The following is a 16,285-nucleotide window of genomic DNA, read 5'->3' as shown; positions in this document are numbered from 1 at the left end:
ACACACACACACACACGCAAACACTTGACTAAACCTAACGGATGATCTTAAACAAGTAGTGAAATTTTCTGAGGTCCTTTAGGCTGCGTTCACACTGCAGGCGAAAGCGCATCAAATCCGACTTTTCTGACCCTGTGCGACCATCTATCCCATCATGCTGTGACAGTGTGAACGGCTCAAACCTGGGTCACTTTCGTGTGTGGTGCTGGATCCGATACATATCCGATGTTTCAGAAAGCGACTGCTGTTTGATGGTCACGTCGCATTAAATCCGTCTTTAACGTCACCGACACGAGACAGACGCCAATTATCAGCGCCGGAGAAGACATCGCGAACGCTTCCTGTCCGTCCCGTGTAGATGTTGGGAAGAGAGCGTTGGAGAAACGTGAACATTTTATTTGTACTGTATAATCTGCAGATTCTGACAGAAACCTGCAGCTGTCCTTTGAAGCAGCAATAATGATAATTATAAAGTTAGTTTGTAAATAACAAAATAACTTTATAACTTAAAGCAAAATTAGGAAACGTAAAGTCCGAAGTCTTTATATTAAGGCCATCAGTCAAACATACTGTTGCTCTGGGTCTAAACAGAGCGCATTGTGTGTGACGTCTTCTTTTGCGCATGCGCCGCTTTGAGCGTTCACACTAGAGCGCGTTTGCTGTCGCATTTTATTTGTAGTGTGAACGAGCAGACAAAAAAATCGGATTTGATCAAAAAATCTGAGTTGAGCATTAAGACCTGCAGTGTGAACGCAGCCGTAGTTTGTAAAACGTAACAAGTTGGGAGTTAAAAGCTGAAATTGAAATATTTGGGGCTGTGCAATAAATTGTAACGTCTCATGACTGGTTACTTGGCTACTGGAGGTCAAAAATGACAACTGAACAGGCTTTGGGGGCTTGTGTTTATTTAATTAAAAAAAACAATTTTATAAAAGTATAATGTAGCCAGTGTGACAATATCCATTGGTTTTGACTATAGTTTAGGTTTTAAGTTCAAAGTTAGTAGAGTGCTAAGTTATTTGGTAATGCTAGCAAGTTTTGAGACTTTCATTCATGTGGGTTTCCTCAGTGCTAAGGCAACGGGCTAATAATGGTTCAGTCACACTAAAGTTAAAACTGCGGCCTCTGCAACTGGGAAAAATCTGCGCTTGCTTCGTGACTGCATTGTACTTACAGCAATTAGTTGGTGGCTGCAAATCTCTCAAGTCCCGCCCAGTACTTTCATTGTTCAGGTCGCCTGGGAAATGTGTCTCCAAATAGCTGCAGTCCAACTGATTGCACTTACACGTATATTACGCCACCCAACACGTTCCTATATTACGAGTTTGGAAAAATGAGGAAACATGAGAACTGTTTGGAATCAATCTACACATGCACGTTTATTTTACTTAAATCGCTTTGGAAAACACTAACTAAGGTTAAGGTAAGGTTATGGTTGGGATTAGGGATTAGGGTCAGGGCTGGAATACACGGCTGGAACGTGTGTTACCGCAGGAGCGTCATCCTATTCGATTTCATGCTCAATCCGGCGCGTAGCATAGGAGCGTGGGTGGTCACCTTTCCAATGGAACGCCTCGGGATGTGAGAAATCGTCGGTATATTACGCGTCGGGAGTAAGAACGGGCTTCACTTCCAGGTACTCCAAAGGTTTGCAAACCTTTGTAAAGGAATAACATTTTGCCAACACCTTTCATCAATCTGAGTCTAAACCTGGTTTGCAGCTGGTTGTTTTCTGGTTATATTGCTATATAAAAGCATCTCATTTTGTAGATACCACCACCCTGCACCATCCAAACTTGACACCAGTTTTACACTGAAAGCAGACTGACTCCACCTAATTGCTGTTTTATCGCCATCTTGATGAACCAGAGTCACTTCACAGTAACTGACTGTGTGGTTGCAAACCTGCTCCACATCTTCAGAGCGATGTTGTTTCAAATACAACAACATCTCAAGTTCACTGGTTCCAGTGATTTTTCTGTGCCATGGTCTCGAACCACAGTTTATCCTAGTGTGACTGTAGTATAAAATACTAGGAAACACTAGGAAACCTGCAGCAAACGCTTCAGGGATTGGCTCTACCACCATGTACATCATCACTGATGAAGGCTTACATGATGATACTAATCCTGCTTTTAGAAGGTCTATTATATTGTATCTACTGTACATTATAAAACGCCGTGAGGCGACGTTTGTTGTGATTTGGCGCTACATAAATAGAATAGAATTGAATAGAAGATATAACCTTTGTTCCTTATGAATGTTTATTTCAAGTCTTACCAATGAGTGGACAACATCAAAGTCATTTTTATTTCTTCTTGTCTTTAAAATGAAGGTACAGGGCTGCTGTTTGAAGCTACAGTTCAGGACGTCACATGTAAATAGTTTGTAGGCAAACAGATGAGTGGATAACTGTACTTTGACTTTTTTATGCTATGCCTTTATGCATTATTCTTTTTAATATTTTCCTATTTGTTATAGATAAGATGTAACATTAAAAAAACATCTGATAGTAAAGTATACCACGACGTTAAAGATTGAAGTAGTGGCACAGAGATATGCCACATGGACATTATATCCCACATTTTTCTCTCATAAAAAGATTATGCAGATGGATGTCAGTTATTTGAACGCACTACAGTAATAGAACCACACAGCAGATTTGTGTAGCTCAGACTCGGTGAAAGCCTCTGTTCTCTCTGCATCTCGTTTCTCTTTCGTTGGAAGTCCAATTTTTATTGCAGTGCTGCAGGTTTCAGGAGGATGTTTTACTGTGATTTATGCGGTGGCAGTCGGCATACATCATGTCAGGGTTTTTTTCCCAAAAGACAGCCTTTTCTCCAGAGATCAATTCTAACTGAGATGATGTAGGTACTGAATCTATAAAAGGCAGAAACAGCACCCAAGCAACTGACTTTTTTCTCACTGAGGATATGATATTCAGCAAAGGTGTGACTGTCCCCTGAAGGCAACAGTAGATAATTTAGAATGAGTATATGAGCATGAAATGGACACTTATCATCAGATATCATGATTTCAGGAAACCAAACCCTTTAAACGCATGTTTTATCCAGGATGGATGGCCTGTGGAGTAACATTTATTAGAAGCGATACCACATTTTTCTTTAACAAATGAAAAGTAGAATTCATTATTCCTGAAATATACTCACATGTACTTTAGTTTTGCTGCTACAGCCTCATTTGTTCTGGTGTAATGTGTAGCCTGTGGTGACTATTGTAACAGTAGTGAGTTTATTCCCTGCCTTTATATATAACCTTTCCATACTCCTGCCATTGTTATGTTTTAATGTGCCTCAGATAAATTCAATTTGGCCTCCGTGTTGGCACAGGGAAGCCAACACATGCTTTTATATCTATAATAAAAAAGAAAAGAAGCTCTGACTGAATTTTCCACCACGTTTCCAGCTGTGTGGTTCATGACAAAAAAAATTTTCACCTAAGAGCTTAAAAATGAAGGATTTCTTACTGCGATGCATCAACTTTAGTATGTTTGGAACAAAGAATATATGATAATGTGAAATGTTATTACCTTTCGCTTGATCTGAACATGTCTTTCATTAGAACATTAAAAAACTGGTTTGACCAACTATGTATCCATGCAAGCTGTGGCAAGATATGCACAGTTTTCTAATTTATACTTTCTATATGATGCTAATTCTGACAGTAAAGTCTTGCTAATGAAGAGTGCCATGTTTGAGATCGTACACTGTGGTTTGCTAAGTGTACAGAGGAGCAAGGTGTTCGACAGGAGGGGGTTAAGTTATCAGAAAGTTAGCAGTAGTTAATCGAAGGGACTACTACGCAACTCCTAGCTCAACCTAGTGATACGGTAATGTTAGCTAAATGATATTTAGCTTAAGTAGCTAATATCAGCGGGCCAAGGCTAACTGGGTCATGGCTGGTAGACAAAATTAAAACTTGGCTGCAGCTTCTATGTTGGAAAACTGAAGCCAATTAAGTGTCTTAAACTTTCTACCGAAAGGCCACCAGATGGCGATAGCTATGGTCACAAAAAGACATCCAGTCCAACAGACGTCTGTGGGAAAACAGCCAAGCAGGCAGATGAAGTGTGGCAATGAAGCTATTCTTGCCCTATTGTACTTTTGTTCATGTGGACGTAGCGTTTTCAGAGGGAGAAATGTTTCGTCATTCATCCAAGTCTTCAGTCTCAGCTGACTCCAGGTTTCCCCAATCACCTAAAGAAAGCTCCAGCTGATCCAGGAGGGAAGGACAACCGCTGCCCAAGCGAAAACCCGTAGTGATCCCGTACGTGTCAGGAGTATCGGAGCAGTTGAGACGCATTTTTTCTAAACACCAGGTCTCTGTGGCTTTTGAACCCCAAAACAAGCTGCGGCAAAAACTGGTCCAACCCAAGGATCGGGTCCCCGACACAAACAGAGTAACATAGTGTACGCTGTTAAGTGCAGGAGGATTGTCAGGATTTATACATCGGGGAAACCAAACAACCTCTGGCGAAGCGGATGGCACAACACAGAAGAGCTACCTCGTCGACGCTGCAGTCTATTTACACGTTTTCATCTGAAAACGCTCCGTGTCCACGCTAACGTTTTCAGACGTTTTCACAGAGTTGTGCGTCTACATTGAAACGACTGAAAACACTTACGTTCCAGTCCTGAGCATGCGTGAAACGCAAGAAGATTCAACCTGCCTCATTTCTGTCTGCTGCTTATTTACTTTCCGGCTTTTTGAAACGTCGCGGCAAACTGTCGAGGAAAAGCTTTTTTAAAATGGACTAACAATGAGGTGGAGTTGCGAGTCTGCGAGTAACACAAATTACAAAGTTGCAAAAGCGAGTGAGAATGAAAGAATTTAAAGAAAAGCTCTCTGAATCATGTACAAACTGTTATTAATCTTTAATAGGGCTGTCAAACTTCAGAGCTGCATAATGCCCTCCGCCATCTTAGTTTAATTGGTCACTGCATCACGTGACTAAAATGCGTCATCGTTTTCGAAAAGGCTCCGGGTTCGCTGTCCACACTGCGACGTGAAAACGGCGTTTTCAAACGTATCCGCTTTGGAGAGCATTTTCAAAATGCTGCGTTATCCTTGAACGAAAACGCCGTCTCAGTGTGGACGGGAGGCCAAAACTGAGAGAAAAAGATGCGTTTTCAAACGAAAACGTATTAGTGTGGACGTAGCCTAAGACTGGGCAAACCTGCAGTCAGCTGAGGCTGAAGACTTGGATGAGTGACGAAACATTTCTCCCTCTGAAAACGTCCAGATGAACAGAATCAACCTTTGGGATGATTGAGCATGCATCGAGATGAAAATATGCTGTATTTTCAGCATGTTGGAAAAAAATGAATGCCACGTCAGGGCAGTAAAAAGAAAGTCGTTAGAAGTTGGTGCTCCTGTGTATGAAAGTGTGGTCTCATAAATGTGCTGTGTTTGTGTGGACTTGTTTTTTCCAGCTTTTAGCCACCGTCTTGTCTCAGTCTGCCAAAGCGAAGGAGCATCTGATGGAGCAATCCAAGTCTGTGGATCAGCCTCCAGGTAGGCCAGGCAGGTGACCAGAAAAGAAAGAAGGCTTTCTCCGTTTCCTCTTGTTGCTTATTACTAATCTCATCGCCAAGTATTTTAGGCATACTGTAATATTTGATAACACAAACCGAAGCACAAGCAGCAGGAAGCTGGTGAGAGAAAGAAGAGCCAATGCTTTCTAATAAAGAGGAGAAGAGCAGAACCAGGGAGCAAGAGAGTGGGATGAGTCTTAATCCACAGGTCTTTTAGAAAATGTCATCATTTGCTTTCACACACAAAAAGATCTTGGCTTGTTTGGTAGACAGATGGCCAAGGCAGGGGATGTAGGAGGGAGTGTAGAAGGGTGTGATTGGTTAAAAAAAGGTTTGCTGTATGTTGGGAACCAGGAATTCTGTTGGTTGAGCATCAAAACAATGAAGACGACCGATCGCAAGGCAGTTACAGGAGGAGATTCGAGGTCAGATAGCAAGCGATAAACTCACCTGTTGATCGATCCAAGTATGCAAGCATAGGACGACAATTTGTGACTGGCCAACAATATTTCTCCTCACAGGCTCTGCCAGCTCCTCTCGGACGTCGAGCCAATCAGGCTGTCCACTCCACGAAGCGCCGCCTTATGATGCCACGGCAACCAGGAAGGGGGAGGGTCCATGCGAGGGGAAGGTAGGACAGTCCCAAATCCCTACAGATTCCGCCTTTCATGCAAACACATACAGGCAGTCGCCACCATCAGCATCTAACTGCAGGATGATAAGAACGTAGCTTCTCAGTCACCACAACCACAACACTCGCTCTCACACTTGTACACACACACACACACCAGGATGTCCCATCGGTTTCTCTCGCAGCTGGCTTCGTCCGTGCTGCGAGTTTTCGGATGCAGCCACGACACGGTGAGTGTGAGAGTGGATCCTGTATGAACGTGAACGAGGAATCGTGTGTGCGTGTGAGAAAATCCTGCATTTCTGTTATCTTTTACCTGCTGGCCATTGTTATTCGCCCCTTTTAGTTGCAGCTTCTCTTCTTCCATTGCTGTATTTTTCTTACTTTGCTGGAAAAACATCTGATAGTGCACCTGAGGGAAGGACATCCTAGTTAGATATTGGCGGGTGTGTGTTGTGTGTGTGTGCTGGCAGGGGCCCAGCAGTGTGCATAACGTGGGTGGACTTAGCACTAAAAGTGTGAAATCTGAGCTTGCACCATGTGCAATAAATTGTCATTTACTGTACAGTGTGTGTGTGCATGTTTGCCCATGTGTTTGACTTCACGTGTCATTGTACAATCGTTTCATGTTCAAAACAAAACCAAAAACAAAACAGTGAGCATATTTAAGTAGCAGGTGGTCATGGTGGTAGTGTGCATCGCTTGCCTGCAGTATATGTGTGCACACACTAGCATGTAAGCCATGTTCTACTGACCATCTGTTAGATAGAGTCCCGATTCCTCTGCACCCAGCTTCACAATACTTCCCTAGACGGATAACGTGGAAGAACAATGGGAAGAACGATGGGAAGAACGATGGGAAGAACGATGGGAAGAACGATGGGAAGAACGATGGGAAGAACGATGGGAAGAACGATGGGAAGAACGCCGGTGGTTCTTGAGGGACTTTGAGGAAGCAGGAGGGACACGGGGAAAGAGAGAAAGAGCCTGAAAGAATGGAGAAAAACAAGAGTGACAGGAGGGATGTGGGAGTTTAAAGAAAAGCAGCGTGTGAGTGGGAAGAAGTCAAGCAGTGGTTTTCCAGTTAGGCCGATTGCTTTTCCATCTGCTGTCACACAGCAGGACACTACTTTAACCATACTCCATCATAATAAAGGTCTGGGTCATAATGAAGGTCACCAAGCAACAAATTTACCTGGGACTGCACAGCATTTTTATTCCTTCGACGCTCACCCCATATATTGATACGGTGTTCAGTCTTGATTGGGTCCAGTTTATAAAAGCCAACACATGAGCCTGGTGAGAAATAGGACAGATCGAGGGCAGACATATCATAACACCATATAAACAAACTTTTCATTTCTGAATGTTGGACTTATCGAGGCAGAAAACTGTATCCTGTAGTTGTCCTACATGATCAATATCAAATCACCTGGAATATTCACACCACACAACAGCATTGATAACCTGTCCCACATTGTCCAACTTTTGTTGCTACACTTTTAATCAAACTTAATGAAGTTCTTTAAAGCCAGTAACTAATTGGTTTCTTAAAATCTGTATAAAGTATCAAAATCACCTAGAATTTTTTTTAGTTATTTCAAAAACAATAACACTTGCTTACTCCAGTAGCAATCGTAAGAAGTCAAAGATTAGCTTAAAGTTACGTTTAACAGTAAGAGGCCTGTCTTTGACCCTGTGGTATTGTTGGACTGTAAAACAGGAGGGAAATATTTGCTAGTCTGACTGTTGTTTAGCATGCTAAGCTACATCCCAGACCCAGGATTTCCAGGCCTTAGTGGCTTCCCACTTTTCATGTCGCATCCTGGTTAGCTAACATCTGCCGGTCTAACAGACGCCAATCACAGATAAAACATGGACAGAAAGCTGAACTTATAATGTGAATTTTTAAGGTTTTGAGTTAACATGCAATCAGTCAGAAAATCGGGGTTAGAAGTGTGAAAGTATCTGAAAAGGGGAAGTGTGCAAAAGCGAATGTGCATGCTTCTAAGTAAGAGCAGCGTTTTCTGGCGTTGCCTTTTTTGCAGCACTGTGCAAAACAAACAGTAGACACTATGTGTTTTCTCTGCTTTCCAGCTGTAAAGTGTAAGATACAGATTAGCCTGTTGTTGCTAATCTGACCTTCTGTAGTAGCTGAGATTCTGTCGACTGGACGTTTTCCCTTCCTAACCTTAGCCTGGTTTTCACTGCAGGACCAAGGCAGGCTGTCCAGGGCTATTTCAGTAGCCAGCCAGCTTATAATACCGCTGAATCATCCATTAATGTGTAAGAATTAGCTTAGGACCACCCTAAAGATGACAAGACATGGTCATTAAAATGTAGCCTCTCTTTTGCCCTACTTGGCCCTGCTGAGAAAAAAAAATGGCTGTCGAAGAAACACATGGAGCCAGTGACCGCATGCCCCCTGTCTTCTCTCCCGTAGAGCTCAGAGGCCGTTGTCCAATGGCTGAGCGACTTTCAGCTGCAGGTCTACGCTCCAAACTTCCTGGGCGCTGGGTATGACTTGCCCACCATTAGCCGAATGACCCCGGAGGTAAGGCAACTAAACCCTGACCCTGACTCCCAGAGAGGTCGCAGGCACCTCCAAGGACCACAATGAGAACAAGTCTGCACGACTTTGATTTGTGTTGTCCTTGATGTTTTCAATATGCATGTAAATAATTTATTTTACAAAACAAAATCGCAAGTGAGCACAATTAAACCACTCAACCAACCACCTGCCTTTTCCTGCCTCGTGCCTCACCTGCCTACATTCACTTTCCTCCCCCCTCGATCGTGAATTGCCTTCCCCCTCTGACTCCAGAAAAGGTTTAAATGTGTGAACCCCTTCGCGTACTGTTGAGTCTCTGGGCTCTCACCAGCCCCACAGTATTAAAACCTTTGCCATCGGCTCAAGTCTGAAGAAAGGTCATAAAATGGCCATGAAGATAATGAGACACGAGTCATCTTGCTGTTCGTATCCCTATTTTTGCAAAATGTTAAACAGAAAATAACCAGTACAAGACGACTGTATGTTACTGCGTACTGTGGCTCTTGGTACACCCTAGTGGTCACTTAATGCAAGTTGTGTGTCGTACTTAATGTGTGGACCTTTAAAAGTAGTTCCTTTTTACTCAGAAGAGAATGTCAAATAAAGAGTTGCAGTATGGGGAAATTCTTATTTGGTGTTTTTGTGTTTAAATATTGTCTTCAGAATTCTGCCTAAATATGAATTAAAAATAAGCTCTGGTTTAAATGTTAGCATCAAGATCTTAAAACAAAGTCCATAAAAGACAAAAATCCTCCTGTGATGATACCTATAGTATTTTTACGTGTTTGTTGTTTCCATTTTAAGCTGCCGGTTGAACGCAGAGAAATTTAACACATTCAAAAACCAACTCAGTGAACTTCTGTTCGACTTTGTGACCCTTCACCTCACCTCCAACACTGCTCCTGCTGCTGCTAGCTTTGAGGAACAATCCTGGCCCTGCCACACTTAAAAACAAATAATTTGTAGCATTCATAAATTACTTGTGTATATATGCACACTTTGTGCATGCTGAAGGGACTCAGATTAGCGATGGCTTAAAGGGCTTTTCTCATCAGAGATGTGTCACTGAGCGGAGGCCTCGTCTCCTGGTTCGTCCCACAAAATGATTTATGCAGCCAAGTGTACGTGGCGGCTGTTGTATAAAAGTGTGTTCTCGGGTGTCCTAACAACTTCCAGTGAGTTGCACTGAAGTCAAATGTAGCACTTGTGCCGTGCAGCGCTCTGTGATATTTCTGTCTTCTTTATATCAAAGTGCGGTCATGTCTGCGTACCAGATTCAGCCTGTTTTTTTTATTTTGGCCGCCTCCTTTCACTGCAGACATTTGCTTTTGTTTGCCATGCTTTTCTTATGGGTTTGACACATCCGCGCTCTTCTCCCTTTAGCCGACAGAAGCCTTCATCAGATATCACGCCATCTCTTGTGTTGCAAATTTTCTTCTGAGTGTGTGTGTGTGGAAGACAGAGAGAGAACGACAGAGAGTGATGGGCACTTGGGGAGATTTTCTTGTACTTTGTGGAATAAAAATGCCTGAACATATACTTACAGCTTCTTACTTACATGTTTGTGTGTGTGTAGGATCTGACCGCTATTGGAATAACTAAACCAGGTCACCGAAAGAAGATAACATCAGAGATTAACAAGCTAAGTGTTACAGAGTGGCTGCCTGAGCATAAACCTGTGAGTACACGCACACACAGACTTTTTAAACCAGTCAAATAGATGCTTGTATGTCATTGCTATGCCAAAACTTTGATTGGTTGATCATGACACGAAGTGTCCTGTGGGCTAATATTCTGAGCTACCATGGGAAGCTACAAGCTACTGCCTGCTCAGCGCTCTTATTTCTGGCATTCTTACAGGCTAGCCTAGGAGAATGGCTATCTTCTATTGGTCTAAGCCAGTACCACCAGATGTTAGTGCAGAACGGTTACGAGAACATCGACTTCATCACGGACATCACTTGGGAAGACCTGCAGGAAATAGGCATCACCAAACTGGGTACGACAAACAAACAATGCAGTGCTTGTTTTGTTTTTCCACTGTGAAACATGAAAGTTAAGCTACAGTATCCCCTACTAATCACAAGACTCTGCATGTGGTGTATAATGTGGCCAACATTCACATTTGAGCATAGCTTTATGTATGTTAGGTACACTTAATAGAGATGAAAGTAACCAGTAATCTCAAAAATAAATGAGTGAAGTGATTAAAATGCAGACTTAAAACCAGAATACGTATATAAGCATATGCAGAGAGTTTGGAAAGTATTCTCAGGGCTTCACTTGTTCCACATAATGATGTGTTACAGACTCCAAAATGAATTAAGTTAATTTTTCATCTCAAAACTCTACATATACACCATAATGAGTGAAAAAAGTTGACACTCAAAATTGAGATCAGGTGTGTCCTTCTTCCACTGATCATCTGTCAGACGATGAACTTGATTGGACTCCATCTGTAATAAATTCAGTTGATTGGACATGATTTGTCTCACACCTGTCTATATAAGGTCGTACAGTTGACAGTGCATGTCAGAGCACAAACCCAAGCCATGAAGTATATGTTAATGATGAATTATGAAGACGTCTTTTAGATTTTCTTACAGGGAAGCTAACTATTCCCCCAAAATACTAGCACTCTGCCTCTGGGTGCTGAATGGTGCATGAAGGGTTTACGACAGGATATCTGTAAAAAAGAAGCCGGTTGAGGATTGCTGCTGCTAGAAATTTTCTGTTGCTAATCATTTCATGACTGAAATAAAAGCTAAAGTAGCTCTACAGTTCTGTGGCATCCCTAAAATTCAAAGAAAGGTCATTTACTACACTCAAAACCTGAGCTTTATTCAATATCTTGACCCCTATGAACCCCCCTAACCCAAAAAACTATAACGAGACTGACCTTTTTGGACTACAAAAAATATAGTAAACTGAAAATATCACACCCAGCATCTAAAGAGTGGGAGTTCTGAGTTACAAGTTCTCTGTCCACGCCTCCCCATCTATAAAACATTTACTAGCTAAACTGGTTAGTGTTACCATGTTAGCTGTAGCGTTTTTAGATAAGCTAGCTTCTGTAGCCTTACAGTTTTCTCAGTTAGTCAGGTTTAGTTTTCTGTTCAGGAGTTAAGGGAAAGTGCACTGACGACAAACTAATTTTCAGTGAATTTGACTTGTATTACCTGTGTTATGCCAAACTGTAATTCCACTTTGTTAATGCTGTAGGCCACCAGAAAAAGCTAATGCTGGCGGTGAAGCGGCTGGCTGAAATGCAGCGCAGTTCAGATGGGCGGGGCTCCCTCCGAAAGAAGCCCCCACCAATCACGCAGCAGCAGGAAGTCATGTCGATGGATAGTCCTCCCCCAGATGGTGAGATCATTCAGGAAAATCTCAGCCTGTACAGTTTTAACTCCATCTTTAATTGGAATTATCTGTATGTTTCATTTGATTGTGAAACCAGTAAAAAAATAAATCATGTTAGAGTTGCTTTGGTCGTCTGCTGGTCAGATAGACTGGTGGTCCACTCTTCTTTGTTCTCAGTGGATAGTCCTTGAGCCCATCTCAAGTCCCCCATCAGACCACAGCTTTCAGACTGGTTGGTTTGGCTATCTTGCACATCTGTTGACATCTGTGACACCTAACTTACTTTACAGATGGCTGTGGAAATATCAGAAGCTTCCCTTCACTTGTCTAGGTGGATTCATACAACTGTCTAAATACTGTATTTAGTGCATCTTCCTGAATGAAAGTCTAGTAAGCATCTTTATTTTTGACACTTGACCAAATCTGAGTAGAGCTCATGCTGTTTGCAGTTTGGGGGTTAGGTTGACTGAGCCCATAATGACGCTACTAGATTGAAAGCAACTGCTGTGTAACAGTGGTAAAGCATTTCATCTGAGTTTCATTTACTTAATAAACCTTTTGTGAGATAAAAAGATAAGATTTCATTTATCTTCATCTGAGTTTCTCTTTGTCTCTCTTCAGAGGTCATGTCTCCCAAAATGAGCACCTTCCAGGACAGCGAGCTGAGCACTGAGCTACAGAGTGCAATGACCCAGCCAGTTCAGGAGGTCAAAGCTCAGCGAACACGCAGCCTCAGCAAAGACCACGATGAGGTGCTTACAGGCGGAGGAGGAGGTGGAGGTGGGCCACCTAAGAAGGAGGCCCGGACTATGAGGCAGCAGAGCAGCCAGGGAAGCGCGTCCTCTCACCGAGGCAGTGTATCCTCACAAGGCAAACATCGTCACTCTCATTCTCACTCGCAGCCTGCACCTCCCTACACCCCCCCACACACTCCTACCAAGACCAGGACCTCTTCCTCCTCGTCCACATCATCTGTGCAGAGCACGTCTTCCCCACAGGCCAAGCCCAAGCCGTCCCCACAGTTCATCCAGGGGGAAAGACCTCAGTCACCGCGCTCACATCCTCCTCAGTCTCCAACCCATCGCGGAGCCCCGTGTCAGCTTCAGCCCCAGCAGCAGCAACCTCAAATGCCGCCGCAGCACCAGGCTCACCCTCACCCTCAGCACCACCCACAGATGCAGGCGATGGAGGTCAGGGAGAGTCAGCAAGTGCCAGTCCTCTCTCTCCCACCAGAGGCAGAGTTAGCAGAGGAAGAAGGACCAAAGAACTCGTCTGTCCAGAATAAACGCGCTCACACGCTCAACCGATACGCTGTCTCAGATAGCGAGTGCGATGAGAGAGCAGGAGGAAGAGGAGGGGGTGGAGGAGAAGCAGAAGCTGACGTTGTAAGCCAGAGCTCAGCCGCTGTGAGAGGGGAAGTAGGGAAATACGCCACAGTAACACACCGAGTCAGCCGTAGTCACTCCGTACGCAATCAGGAAAAGGGCGCCAACCGAAACCAGAGCCAGTCGTTTGCTCTCCGTCAGAAGAAAAAAGGCCCACCCCCACCACCACCCAAACGCTCCAGCTCAGCCATCTCCACCTCCAACTCCAACCTGACAGATGCCAACACGCAGCCGAATACGCTCACCACTACTGGGGGGATGCTGGATGTGCCTTACTACCAACAACGGCGGGCCAGCGACCTGGGGGTGTCCGTGGAGACAGCTGCCGTGGAGACGAGCAGCGTTGGCAGTGTGAGGAGCATTGCCGCCATGTTAGAGATGTCTTCTATAGGGGGAGGAGCCAAAGGCATGGCATTGCAGAAGAACTTTTTGCAGGTAATGTATACAGAACTTCATTTCTCTAACATAACACTACATATATGTTTATTTATTCATATGTATGCTGTAACTAAGTGAAATATGGTTGTTGTGCGTTCAACAGGTGGGGAAAACACGCGATGCCATTGGTCTGGATGGTGAGGTGGTAAACCGACGACGAACCATCAGCGGCCCCGTCAGTGAGCTTGTGGCTGCTGCAAGGCGCGACCAGCCAACTCCTTTGACTTTCCCCTCTCCCTCCACCCAGCCTGAATCCTCCCCTCCTCCTGTTAATTCCTCCTCACCCCAACCTCCATCCTCACCCCACCCCAGCTCAGGAGGTAGTGGCAGCTCTTCAGAGAATCTGCCTTTTGCAGAGGAGGGAAGTCTGACCATCCGCCGCCAAGGTCGAGGAGAAGGAGAAGGACAGGTAGCTATCAATATATATGTTTGTCTGTCTATCTATCTATCTATCTATCTATCTATCTATCTATCTATCTATCTATCTATCTATCTATCTATCTATCTATCTATCTATCTATCTTTTGCATTATCTATGTAATGTAATGTGCTAAAGCTAATGTGCTCTAATGTATTGCAAATCCATAGTCAAGCTTCTGTGTTCTGTAAGCTTTATTTGTCTTATCCATTTATCTTTGTCAGTGTTTTTTGACTGTGCAAAAATGACCCCTTATCATGAATGTATGAATTTTCCGTTAGTGTGTATTTTGTGTATGTCTGCAGGGTGACGGCGAGGGTCACCAGGGAGACAGCAGCTACGCCCAGGAGGACATCTCCAATGCTGAAGCCACGGCGACCTTAAAACGACGACCCCGCAGTTCCAAGCCCCACACCAACGGCTCTGACTTCACCCTTCAAGAGTCATCCACCGTCAAGCGACGACCCAAGAGCCGTGACAAAGAGCCCGAGGGCTACGCAGAGCTGGCCACAGCCAACGGGGAGCCTGCGAACACCGGGCAGCCAAACACCACGCAGCCAGTTCCCTACCAGAACGGCACAGCCACAGTGAAACGCCGCCCAGTGTCTGATGCTGGAGTGATCGAGCAACCGCAACCTCAACCTCAAACTCAACCACAAGTGACTGCTGCTCCTCGCAGGGACAGCTTGGACCAAGGAGCTCCAGTGGCAAATGAAGGTGGTCCTGTGAGGAAACCAAAGCCTCCAGTCTCCCCAAAGCCTGTAGTGGCACAGATAAAGAGACAGGGAGGACCTCAGACCCCACCGCAGCCTGTATCCAACAAACGAGTACCCCTACCAGGTCCGGGGACACCTGGAAGTCCAGGTAAACACAGTGGATTTGGGTGTTTTGTGTACATATAAATTCCAAATGCCCTTCAGGAAGTTGAAGCAAAAAAACAGTGATGAAAAGGCAAGCTGAAAAATAATTTTACAAAGTGTATTTTCATGAGTAAAGAGTATTTCCTGCTACCTGGTCAGTCAAAGCTTATCGGTACTGGAGGGGTTTCAAACAGCGTTATAGGCCAGCCAGTCTTAGATAGTGTTTATAAAGGAAAACAGCGTATTTCAGCTGCTCAGTGATCCAGTCTTTCTCTTTGCTCTCTGTGTAGTGGAAGGAAAGAAGATCCCTCCACCAGTTTCACCCAAACCAGCGCCACCACCCACAGCGCCCAAACCAGCCAAGCTCATCCACTCTGTAACTGGCCCCGCACTGTCCACCCCAGCCTCTGCCCCGCCCAAGCAGCACTCTGCAGTGGCCCGACAGACCAGTTCACCGCCCTCCTTCCCCCCATCTAACACTCCCAGCCCGCCGAACGCCAAACCGACGAGCCCTTCCTCCCAGAGTCCCCACACGCCACAGACACCCACCACACCACAGACACCTCAGACTCCTGCCACTCCCAGCCCAACCCCTCCGCCTGTCAAACCCCCACGATCCTCCATCGGGGGGGTGTCAGTGGACAGCGGGATGTCAGGGGGCGGGGTCACGGCGCCAGCCGCCACGACAACAGAGTTCGGAGTGGATTCATTGGTGCACCAGAAGTTGGAGGAAACAAGCGCTTCACTGGCTGCTGCTCTGCAAGCCGTGGAGGATAAAATACTACGACAGGAAGAGTAAGGACCACACTCACACACACACACACACACACACACACACACACACACTGACAGTCATGCTGTTAACAACAGTTAGCCACACAGAAGCATCTGGAACGTTGTCCTTCAGTAGGTGATGATATGAACCCTCTACAAGTGTCTACTACGGATTAATCTCATCAAGTGAGATCAGCGGACCACAGTCTAAGGGACTGAAAACTAGCACCCACTCAACATAGGTTGTGAGGATTTGTGCGGAGAATTCAAACACTTAAGGCCTTTGCAGACAATCACATTCAAAACATTCTTG

General features: G+C 44.6%; 1 protein-coding gene across 6 annotated transcripts in view; it reads left to right on the top strand.

The window, feature by feature from the left end:
* Positions 1-16,003, top strand: part of caskin1 (CASK interacting protein 1) — a 105,975-nt gene extending 89,972 nt beyond the window's left edge. For 4 of the 6 annotated variants that reach the window (XM_013915132.1, XM_013915137.1, XM_013915134.1 and 1 more), the window contains 10 exons: positions 5,454-5,535; positions 6,077-6,186; positions 8,630-8,740; positions 10,314-10,415; positions 10,598-10,736; positions 11,960-12,103; positions 12,719-13,917; positions 14,024-14,329; positions 14,620-15,202; positions 15,489-16,003. In XM_013915132.1, the coding sequence (XP_013770586.1) occupies positions 5,454-5,535; positions 6,077-6,186; positions 8,630-8,740; positions 10,314-10,415; positions 10,598-10,736; positions 11,960-12,103; positions 12,719-13,917; positions 14,024-14,329; positions 14,620-15,202; positions 15,489-15,997 (3,285 nt within the window). In that variant the 3' untranslated portion in view covers positions 15,998-16,003. The remainder of the gene's footprint in view (positions 1-5,453; positions 5,536-6,076; positions 6,187-8,629; positions 8,741-10,313; positions 10,416-10,597; positions 10,737-11,959; positions 12,104-12,718; positions 13,918-14,023; positions 14,330-14,619; positions 15,203-15,488) is intronic. The other 2 variants (XM_013915133.1, XM_013915136.1) reach the window with 2 other exon arrangements.
* The last annotated feature ends 282 nt before the right edge of the window (positions 16,004-16,285 follow it).

The sequence above is a fragment of the Pundamilia nyererei genome, unplaced genomic scaffold, assembly GCF_000239375.1.
Source record: "Pundamilia nyererei isolate P.nyererei 1_Seehausen unplaced genomic scaffold, PunNye1.0 scaffold00259, whole genome shotgun sequence".
NCBI classification, from domain to species: domain Eukaryota; kingdom Metazoa; phylum Chordata; class Actinopteri; order Cichliformes; family Cichlidae; genus Pundamilia; species Pundamilia nyererei.
This window is presented reverse-complemented; position numbering and strand designations above follow the sequence as displayed.